At 52.2% G+C, this 11063-nt stretch overlaps 1 protein-coding gene across 1 annotated transcript in view; it reads right to left on the bottom strand.

The window, feature by feature from the left end:
* Positions 1–2119: 2119 nt before the first annotated feature.
* DAP (death associated protein) overlaps positions 2120–11063 on the bottom strand; it is a 44034-nt gene continuing 35090 nt past the window's right edge. The window contains 2 exon segments of the mRNA XM_011364111.2: positions 2120–3482; positions 4838–4880. Coding sequence (XP_011362413.2) covers positions 3369–3482; positions 4838–4880 — 157 coding nt within the window. The 3' untranslated portion in view covers positions 2120–3368.

Here is an 11063-nt window from a genome sequence, read left to right as displayed (position 1 = left end):
CGTCTCCAGCTGTGACATCCAAAGTCATGTCCAGGCATTGCCACATGTTCCCTGGGGGGAACGTCACCAACCCCAGGTGGAGACCACTGCCCCGGAGATAATGAAGGTCATTATTAGAACTCTAAGCACATTCCATGTTCTCAAACCGTTTCTATTTAAAGAATGACACATGCAGGTTTCTAGCAATTTGTACAGAAACGGAGGCTTTGTGCTACAAAATGTGGGACTCTCTCTTTTAGGTGATCCTCGGCAGCACGGGATGGCAATGCATCAGTGTAATCAAAAACCTCGTTTAGGGCTTCTGGGTGGAGTCCCAAACCCTCCAGATTCTATCAGTTCATTACATCAGATCATGTTGGGTCTTTTCCAGTTGACAAATTGGATTTTCTTTTGGAAAGCGTGGCAGTTGGATTTATAATAATATTTAGGATTAAAGGGGAGGATGAGAAAATTCATTTTCTCTTGACATGAATGCCCTTAATTGAATTTTGGAAAGTGCGTCTTGGAAGAGCAAGTCAAACGTTAGACAGAATGTTATGAGGTGTACAGATGCTTCAACGCGGTCAGAGTAAAATCAGATGCCAGATGCTTGAGGAGAGGGGGGTCTCAGGAAAATGAGTTGCAATAAACTCATGTGATGGTTCATTTTATGTCAACTTGGCTGGGCCAGGGCCCAGATATTTGCTCAAATGTTATTCTGTGAGGGCCTTTTTGATTGAGATTTGTATTTAAATCAGTGGACTTTGACTGAAGTATAGTGCCCTCATGTGGGTGGGCCTCATCAAATCAGTTGATGGTCATAATAGAACACAGATTGACCTCCCGCTGCCCCCCTTTCCAAGCAAGAAGGGAATTCTGCCAGCAGACGCCTTTGGACTCGAACCGCAACACTGGCTCTTCTCCAGGTCTCCAGCCTGCTGGTCCACCCTGTAGGTTTTGGACTTAGTGGCCAGCCTCCATAATCGTATGAGCCAATTCCTTCTACCCACCTACCTACCCACCCATCCACCTGCCCACATCCCATTGGTTCTCTTCCTCTGGAGACCCCTGGCTAATGCAACTATTAAGGACATTTCAAGTACGCAGTTTCCTGGGTAACTGCCACCGCCCACCCACCGGCTCTGTTTTTCAGGAGCATATGGCTAGAGACGCCTCCGGGGAGAGAGTTATGCAATGCCTGGCTTTTGTTTTGTTTTTGTTTTTGTACCGCAGAGGCCAGCAGGATGCCAAGTCTTGGGGAAGGAAAGTTTACTTTGGGTTTGCAAGAAGACGCATTTAACCAGCATTTAACCAGCACGGCAGCTGTGAAGTTAGACAAAGCTGCAGGACAGGAGTGCCACAGGCCACCGAGGCGGGGAGGCAGATGTCGCAAAGCTAATTAATTAATTAAAAACTCGCTGGGTCTGGCAATCTCTCCCCTCCCCCACAGCCCTGCCCTTTCTAGGGTGCCTGAGCGGGGGTCTCCGGGACCAGCCCTCGTTCAAGCCGTGGGCCTGTCACGCCCTGCAGTTTTGTTCCCCGCTGTAGACTCGGACTCACTTGCGTCCACACCTGGCTCGTGAAAGAACCAGGACCAAGGACGGGGAGCAGCACTGTTCAGGTTCGGGCGTGTGCTCGTGTGCTCGTGTGCACGTGAGTCAGCACTTGAGACTGCAGCACGCCCGGGTCCTCCCCTGACCCACGGGGCACTGGGTGAGACCACCTCAGATCTGTGATCTGCTTCTGGATCTCGGGCTTGAAGAGCTGTGATTATTTTCGCATCCTGCTCCTAGGGGTTACGGGAGACCTTTGGGGATAGGCAAATGCCTTGTTGGTCGAAAGCTGCCCACAGCCACCCCTGGGCTTACTGCTGCTAATTCCTCCTTAAGCCTGTTCCCAAAGGGCCCACCCAGCTCAGGGCCAGCTGCTAGGCCCACGGCAGGAGTTTTAATCAACTGCCTTCAGCTTTCCATTTCAGGACATTTTAGAGTAGATGATTAGACTCCAGGTGCCAGGTGTCCAATAGCCCAACTTCGTGTCTGGGAAACAGTCTGTGAAAATACCGTCACACATGCAACCACCTGGCAACCCTAGTAAAATGTAAAAGAAAAACCTCTGAAACATAAGAATAAACAAGTCATGAGAAGAAATCCGACGGCTTTATTATAACCATTATTATTCTTGAAGTTAACAACTGGTAAAATTCAGGAAAACATTTTGTTTCAGTGACCTAGAGCCCGCAGATACATGCCAGATGCAGCTAAAAGTACATAAAATATGCACCTTGGGAAACAGCACGGCGCTCCTGGCTGCCAAACGGAGAAGCATCAAGATGCGTCTTAATCTCGGTCGCAGAGAGCACCATGACCTCGTGCTGCGTGCCCTCAGCGTCCCTTCCCGGCTGCCGGCTCCAGGAGGCGGCTGGGGGAGGCTGCTTGCTGGTTGTCGGTGGCACCTGTGCTGCCCAGGGGGTCTGCATCTCCAAAACCCAGCCTCAGATTATACCAACACCTCAGCGATTAAGAAAAACCAACTGTGACGACACCGTGCCTTGAGGGTTAGACCCCAGCTTCTGCAGTGAGGTGGGAGACCGCATGCTGCCTTTAGGATGTGGGGTGCAGTGCTTTTCCCGTCGGGAAAGGCGAGAGGCGGGTCTGACCAGGTCTGCCTTGGCAGGCCTGGGTCTGGTAATGGCATCAGAAGCTGCCGATGTGCCTGCGGCAGGCGCCACTGCTGGCGAGGGGGGCGGTCAGGGCCTCTGATCTGGAAGATGTTACCATCCGCGTAGAGGAGGCTTTTGGCTTTTCAGGGAGCAGGGAGCTCTGCAGCCGGGAGCTGGGGAGCACCCAGCTCTGGGCGGGAAACACATGCAGAAAGTCACATGGGGTGAAATTCGGTGTCACTGCCATCTGTGCTGGGTCTTCCCTGGCCTGCCTCTCTGAACCCTCCCCGTGATCAGCACCCTCACTTCGCAGCTTCCCTGGGCGGCACGGCTGTGTTGTCCTAGCTCTGAAAGGCATCGGATGACGGAGCTTCTCACTGACCTTAACCGGATTCTCCTAGATTTGTGCCCCTGGCTTTTAAGAGCAGGGACTTTGGGCATCTGCTGAAGCAGAACTGGAGCTAAATGGAACGCCTGGTTTTACTCGGGGCTGGGAGTTCTCCAGGGGCGCGGACACCACAGGTACCGCCAGGGCCCCTGGGAACAAGGTGTGGGGCCCGTTTCTGGGCTCTGAAGCGGAAATGAAAGGCAAAGGAAGGGCGCTCCGCTTTGCCTCAGATTTCCCAGCAGGGCTGTGTTTTGAAGAAAATGCGGTTCTCTTTGCGGGGGAAATACCCAGTGTCGGGGGACCGAGGCACGGCTGGTGAGGGCTCCCGGTCCTCGCCGGTCACTTGCGAGGCTGTTGGATGTGCTGGGTTCTCGGGGACGCGTGCTTCTCCATGGAGGCGTGGGGCTTCTGGTGAGCCACCTGGGCGGCCGCCGGGGGGAAGTCTTTGTCGCCCTGTCGGGAGACAGAACACACGGTTCATCGACATCGAATCGGGGCACGACCCCCATCCTCCCACCCCTGCAGATCGGGTGACGAAATGGGGGCCTGTGGGCAGGCAGAGGCCTGTCTCGTGGGACTGGGGTGGGGGGTCCTGAAGCTTTCTGGGGACCTAAAGGGTCACCACGGCCCACATACCACCCAGAAGGTGAGAATCTTAGCTGTCTCTGCCCCCCCGCCACGAGGTCGGTCCCCAGGCGGCTCACGGGGCACTAAGGGTGCTGGGCGGCTTTCCTCTGCTGGAGTGCTTCCTGTAAGCTTTTGAACTGGGGATAAGACAGAAGGAAACGCAGGGTCTTAAACTCCGATATGCCGCCACAGCCGTGAGTGGGTGCTGGTTTGGAAGGGAACACACAGGGCAGGGCCTGACTCGACCGCTGAGTCTCAGAGAGGGTACCCAGCTGTTTTCAGGGTATTGCACATGTGATAGGGCTGGGGCCTGGCCCGCCCTGGGCGGGCTGGAGCCATGGCTGAGCAACAGGCCATGGTTGACTTTGGACTTGTGTCCACATCTAATTTTCTCACATATAGTAGATGTGCCACCTGTCTGTCCCAGAGTCTCTGGATGGCCGTGGTGAGCCGTCCCCAGGATTGGCATTTTCTTTACACATCGTATGCTAAGTGCTCATGTGTACTGCGAGCCACAGAACCATGGACGGTACTAGTGAGCCATCCCTGAAATGGAAGTTTGCTGGTGGTGGGGGTCTGCATTAGAGCACAATGCTGGGTCTCACCAGGAGAGGGGGCTCCTGAAATGTAGAGAGAATGACTGAAACCCAGGACTCTAGTCCAGGGCTCAGCAAACATCTTCTGCGGTGCCAGACAGTAAGTATCTTAGGCTCTGCGGGTCATAATCTCTGCCTCAACTATTCAGCCCAGCATGAAAGTGGCCACAGACAGTGCAGGATGGGCGTGGCCATGTGCCACGTAAACTTTATCCTGGACACTGAAATTTGAATTACATATAATTTTCACACGTCACAACAGAGAGTTCTTACGAGTTTTTCAACTGTTTAAAAAATGTAAAAACATTCTCGGCTCATGGGTCACCCAGAGCCACGTGGCCCGTGGGCGGCCCTCTGAGCCCTGGGAGTCTACAGAGACGAGGGAGGGGTGCGGGGGCAGAGGCAGCAGCTCCCGCTCACGCCGTGTGGCCCTCGTTGTCACCGTTCACAAATTCCTCACTACACCCTCCGTGGACATGAGATGGCAAAGTGCCACGGGCCCCGGCCAGAACGGGGTTAAGCAGAGACAGAAGGAACCAGGAGGCACGTGCTGAGGCCCCGTGGGGTGGAACGGATGGCTCTTACCCGGGCGATGACACCGGAGATGAACACGGTCGGTTTGGGCGGGCTGCGGGACAAGAAGAGAGAGGGTTTAGTGGAAAGACCCACAGACGGCAGGAAGGGCTGGTTTTAGGGGAGGGTGACAAGCGGCGGTAGAGGAGGGAGGAGGGAGCCGGAAGCAGACCTCTGCCTCTGTATTGTTTTGCCACAGTGGCCACCTGGCCGCTGGGCTCGGGACACACGTGGGGCCCTCCTGCTCCTGGGCCGAGCTCAGGCGAAGCGGGAGAGAGGAAAACAGATTGAGCAAACAGCAGGCGAGCTGCCGAAATCCCGTTTTGTTTCCGTTTTTCTGGTTCATCCTTAAATTGTAAACACGGGCCAGCCCAGGGGTTCAGTTTCAGATTTTGAACACAGGAGCTTCTGAAGCAGGAAAGCAGGGTCACACTGGGTGACCTTGGTGACTCCGGCTAAGGAGAGTCCTGCCCTCGTGGCTCCCAGCAGCTTCTACCAGGTGAGATCCTAGGGCCAGCATAAAGCTCCTGGACCCTGTGGGACCCAGGAGTAAAAATGTAAGGTCCTTGCGAAGCTACTGTCACTTGTTAACACATTAAATCATACTGCGCTCACCTACACTGTCACCAAAACTGAGGGGACAGATTACAGGACCAAAGTGATGTGTGTTCATTGCTGAGAAGTGGACAAACCAAAACATGTCAGAAGCGCTGTGATTCTGCCACCTGGAGACGAGCCGCTGGCACTCTGCTGTCCTTCCCGTCACCCTTCCCGTGGGCAGGCAGACGCTCTGCATAGTTTTCTAATTTCTCTTCTTTACAGAAAGTCATATTGCTCCGTCGTGTGCCTTCTGCACGTAGGACATGGTGCGCTTACTCCAGGTTATTCTACACTCCCGTATTCTTAAATGGCTGCGCGTGTCACCATTTTAAAACATCAGAACACGTCGCCAGTAGCACACAGGTGCGCACACTCTTGAGTGGCTCGAGCAGAGGTCAGGTGACCCGGGAGCGACTACAGGTGAGTCCAGCAGCGAGTGCGATGGGGCAGCTGGCGGCGGTGGGCAGTCTTGTTTCAGGAGTCTTGCTGGGCAGAGCGAGCGGAATGCATGCTGTGAGCTGCCCGGCACCTCCCGTCCGCTCTGCTGCTGGGCCCATCGGAGGAAACTGCTCATCTTAGCTGTGCGCTGCTGCAGGCAGAGGGCCCAGGGGTCAGCGCGTCCACTGTTTACACCGTCGAGTTTAGCGCAAACACCCGAAACCCTCCCCACGTGACCTGTTACTCCACGAGACTAAGAAACTTCAAGGCTTCCTGCACAGCACAGAAGTGTCCCCACACGAGCATGATCTGGTTCGGCTTCCTGTGTGTGGTTAGCTGACTTAGATTTTCCCTCTTCACTGGAAATGCGGTTTGGCCACGGGATCGGCAGCAGCACAGGTGAGTAAGCTCAGCTCGGGTGTGAACCCCTCCCTAGGCCGTTTGGATTCGTTTGGACCCCCTCACGTCCTGCAGCGACCGCCCACGCCACCCATGGGCCCGGCCTCCAGGGCGCTCACGGCCACGGGTTCTGCATCCAAGGCTCGGGAACCATGTTCTGGATTCTAACATTTTATAAATGTTTGGGAAAGGAATATGGAAATGGTAGCACAAAAGTAACTTTTGAAGGTTCCTTTAAAAATCTACACAGAGCCTGAAGGAGGGATGATTTGTTTCTGATAACAAATTATGCAGCATCACCTTCCAATGAGGCCCGGCCACCTACATACCACGAGCTGGCGACTGCTTCCATCGCCTCCACTCGCCACGCGTCTTACGACCTAAGTAAGTCAAGGCTCTAAGGCAGAAACAGAAACGCCCCCCTCCCCACAGCAAGAACCTGAAGACAAAGTCCACTACAGGGAGCGAATGTCGTCAGAACCAACACACATACAGGAGATCAGCTCCTCTGCTCCAGGGACGCCCGAAAGGTGGCCAGAAGCTCAGGTCATATTATGTTATATATGTATTTATATATATGCATACAAATATGTATCGTCTGTGTGTGTGTGTGTGTATTCAATGTAGTGTTGAAAAGAAGATAAGCAGAAAGTTAAAATCACTTCTATGTTACTGTCTGTATCACACACACACACACACACACACACACACCCTGATGCACAGAACTGGACTATAAAAAATCATAATGGAATTGGACCATGCTCCAAGGAAGGGGAGCGTCTGGCTCCCAGGAGAGGTGGCCCTGTCGCAGGCAGAGCGCGGGCCTGCAGTGGCCACCCTGGTGCTTTGCTCCCAGCACCTGTTCCCTTGTGTGTGTGCACAAAGGGTCTCCAGCCTTGGAGCTCCGGCGTGTGGTCCCCACGTCCCCCCTCTGGCCTCCCCGGCCTCAGAGGCGTCTCAGAGGTGAGCCTTCACACTCCGGCCCGGAGTGTCTCCTACTTTAGACAGGATGAGGGTGGGTCCTAGGTCTACGTCTTGGGAAATGCATGTGTGAGTTGTTATAAGAGGTCGGCTTCCTGTGTGTGGTTAGCTGACTTAGATTTTCCCTCTTCACTGGAAATGCGGTTTGGCCACGGGATCGGCAGCAGCACAGGTGAGTAAGCGACCTTGCTCCAGTCCCAGCATCAGAAAATACCAGCGAAATCTGCAGCCTGGCTTCTGGAGTCTGTCGCCCAGTAGCGGGTATGATAACTTCCCTGGCGCTCACTTTAGCGTCTCCCTTTCAAATGAGCTTCTCGAGGAGACTCACAGCATGACTGCTGAAAGACTCTGGGGCTAACAGAGACCCCCTCCCCCACCAGTCCCGGCTCACTCCCTAAGGTGACAGGGACTGGTACACGGCCGGGTCTGCACGGCGCATGAAGACGGCTCTCCTTCCTAACCTGACTCACAGAGGCACTCCGCTCCGACCTGGCGGTACTGGAGCTGTTGGTTTTGAGGGCTCGCTGGACTCTGCTCATCAAGGCACAGCGCATCAGAGAAAAGCCTGTGGACTCGAGGAAACAACTGTGCTTCCCATGACAGCGGGGGTGATGGCTGGAGGTGGGCTGGGGGTTGGGGACTGGCAAACCGGGTGCTTTACAGCACCCTCTGCACCAAGGGTGAGGTGGGGGTTTGTGAAACATTACACCTGGAGTCTATGAAGCATTGCTTGGCTGGGGGCGAGCTCCCAGAGAGGAGAGCTCCCGGAGCAGTGGCCTCTCAGCGGCTGCCTATGCCCCAGGCGGTCCCTTGGCAAAGAAACATAGAAATGGCAAAAATCAAAAAATTATAGAAGTCAATATTAAATTTTATATTTTCACAAATATTAAAAATAAGTAAATACTAAACAAGAATTAAGTTCCAGTATCCTTGCTTCTGGCATATGTCTTAAAGCTGTATGTTATCAGTGCGTGTCACATCACACTTTTACAGATGGGGCGCACAGCCAAGACTCCTCGCCTGCGGGTCTAACACCGCCGGGCCCACCGGGGTCTCCAGGAAGCCGCTGAGGCCACCAACCCCGTGTCCTGGCCCCGGCAGGCCCTATTCTTTCTGCCGGGTGTGGTGTTTGTGACTCGGCCAGGTCAAAGGGACTCAGGGCGGAAAGGGCGCTCAGGATGTGACCATCCCATGTGTGCACCCTCAAAGGGACGATTCTGGGCTGAGGGGCAGAGGCGGTAGGCTGGCTTCAGTCAGAGCAGACTTTTGGGGCACAACCAGAGTGGGGCGCGTTCCGTCCCATTAACCTGGGGCAGAGGCGGGAGGTCGCAGACTTTACCCACCTGCCATCCTCCGATGCCTCCACCTGTTGGGACCGATAAGAAGTGAACGAGGAAAAAGGCCTGAAGATCTGCACATCTGAGGAGAGGTTCTTGTTGGAAGATTGCACTTTTTAAAAAAACAACAACAAAGAATTGTGCTGTTCGTTTAAAGTCTTATCCGGGCCGGAGAGGAGACTGGCCTGCATCAGCTCTGGTAAACAAGCCCTAAGACAGCGTCCCAGCTCCCCGCTTGCTCCCAAGTTTGCTTCAAAACCTCAGCTTAGCTCAGCAACTCATTTTTCAAAAGAGTTTATTTACCTTCTAAGCTATTTTTATTGTGCAACTCGGTGCCCTTAAGTACATTCGCAGTGTTACACATTTCCAGAACTTTTACATCGCTCTTGACAGAAACTCTGTGCCTAGTAAACAATAACTCCCATCTCTCCCTTTCCCTAAAGCCTGGTAACTGCTGTTCTAAGAACCGAACTAGCCCAGTACCTACCTCACCTAAGTGGAATCACACATTACTTGTCCTTTGTGTGTCTCGCTTATTTCACTCAGCACAATATCGTCAAGGTTCGTCCATGCTGCAGCATGCGACAGGACTTCCTTGCTTTTTAAAGGCTGAATAATATTCCATTGTAGGGATGGACCACATTGTGTTTATCCTCCTGTCTGTTGATGGACAGGTGCTTGGGTTGTGTCTGCCTTTTCGCTGCTGTGATTAACGATGCTATGGACACTGGTGTACACGTGTCTGTTTGACTCTGCCTTCAATGCTGTCATGTGGACACTCGGAAACAGAATTGCTGGGTCGTATGGTGACTCTATGTTAAATTCGAGGAACCACCAAACTGATTTCCACAGAAGTCCCACCATTTTAGATTCCCACCAGTAACGCACAGGGTCCAACGTCTCACGCCCTCACCAACACTTGTTATTCTCTGTTTTTCTTGTTTTTGATAGTAGTCATCCTAATGTGTGTTAAGTGATATCTCATTGTAGTTTAGATTTAGCAAATTATTTTAAGAACAAGCCTCTTCGTATCGAGGAATAATGAATATCGGTCTGTACTCATCATTCATTCAAGGTCTTTCTGACATACAATTCCCCTGTTCCCCCCGCGGTCTTCCTTTCTCCTGGAAAACTGAAAAGGCCGTAATCGACAGTAAGGACATGTGGCCCCACCTGTGAAAATGACAGGAAGCTGGCCTCTTGTATCTAACGGCGACATCTATTTTCACACGGCCCGTTGCTGGCCGAGCGCGTTGCAGTGCGGGTTTTCAGCAGGCCTGGCCGAAGGGCCCCTGAACTCCGTGCCTTTTTCATCTACAATTAATAGCATCTCAAATTCGTAAACATTTATTGCATTTATATGGTAAAAACACTCTAAAGTCCTTGAGCTATGGTGGCTTAAACAAAAATTCACAAACGAGAGACCCCAGTGAAGCGTCAGCCTGCAAAGCGGTGTTTGCAAAAACACGCTATTTTAAATTCCATGCAAAGCATAACCTACATTTCCAAGATTGTAGAAACTGTGATCGCAGCTTTGAGGATTTATTTAATCTGATGAAAATCACTGACAGATGTTGTGGTAGAGATGCAACATTACTTTTTCTCTGGAAACAGAGATAGTGGAAAATATCACCTTTGCCCTCCTAACATCCTCAGGCCTCTCTAGTTTTTAAAAACCACACTTGTTTAAAATTAAGAGAATTTTAAGTGAGGCGGAAATAGCGGGGATTTGGCCCAGGTGAAACTTCGGACCCGGTTGCAGAAGGCACAGCTTCTGCACAGCTGGCCTACGTGGCCCCGAAGGTTTGCTGCACATGGCTTTCCGGAGTTCACCTGCTAAGACTCACGTCAAAGTCTGAACAGGCTCATTCATTTTGAACAAAAGTGCCCTATTATTTATGTTATAAATTTCCTGGACGGATGAAGTTTTTGCCTTATTGTATTCCAGATGGACAGAGTAAAATACCAGAAAATGCTTGGTGACCACGTGACCCTGAGGAACACAGCCGACCTCGAGACAAGTTTGACGTCCCATCCTTAAATGAAAGTCCTCAGGGCTGAGAAATAAAACTCATATTTTTAAAACTTCCCCGAATTCTAACAGCAATTACTGTTAGAATAAATGTTAACATATTTTATTCAACTCAATGTATCCAAAATACTACCAGTCCAACAGGTAATCAATAGAAAAATTATTGAAATTATAGTACTTAACATTTGTGAGTGTGTCCTAAGGCTTCGAGACCTGGATTGTCAGTGCAGGTCCCAGGGGGACAGAGGTGACGTTTCCTGCCCAGATCCCCCCCCCACGTGGCCATGGGTAGCACTGAGTTATCCAGAAAAGTCTACACTGGGACCTGGGCGGCTGTCATCACGAGACACTATCCGTGCTCCTGGTATGAGAGCATGAGAGTGCTCAAAAAGGGATTTTTCTCCCCAAATCTCTGTAAAAGTCTGAGCCGCCTGGGGGGCAGGGAAGGGCG

This window comes from Pteropus vampyrus, unplaced genomic scaffold (assembly GCF_000151845.1).
Source record: "Pteropus vampyrus isolate Shadow unplaced genomic scaffold, Pvam_2.0 Scaffold94, whole genome shotgun sequence".
Taxonomy (NCBI): domain Eukaryota; kingdom Metazoa; phylum Chordata; class Mammalia; order Chiroptera; family Pteropodidae; genus Pteropus; species Pteropus vampyrus.
The sequence above is the reverse complement of the archived record's forward strand: the minus strand, read 5'-3'. Positions and strand labels throughout refer to the sequence as shown.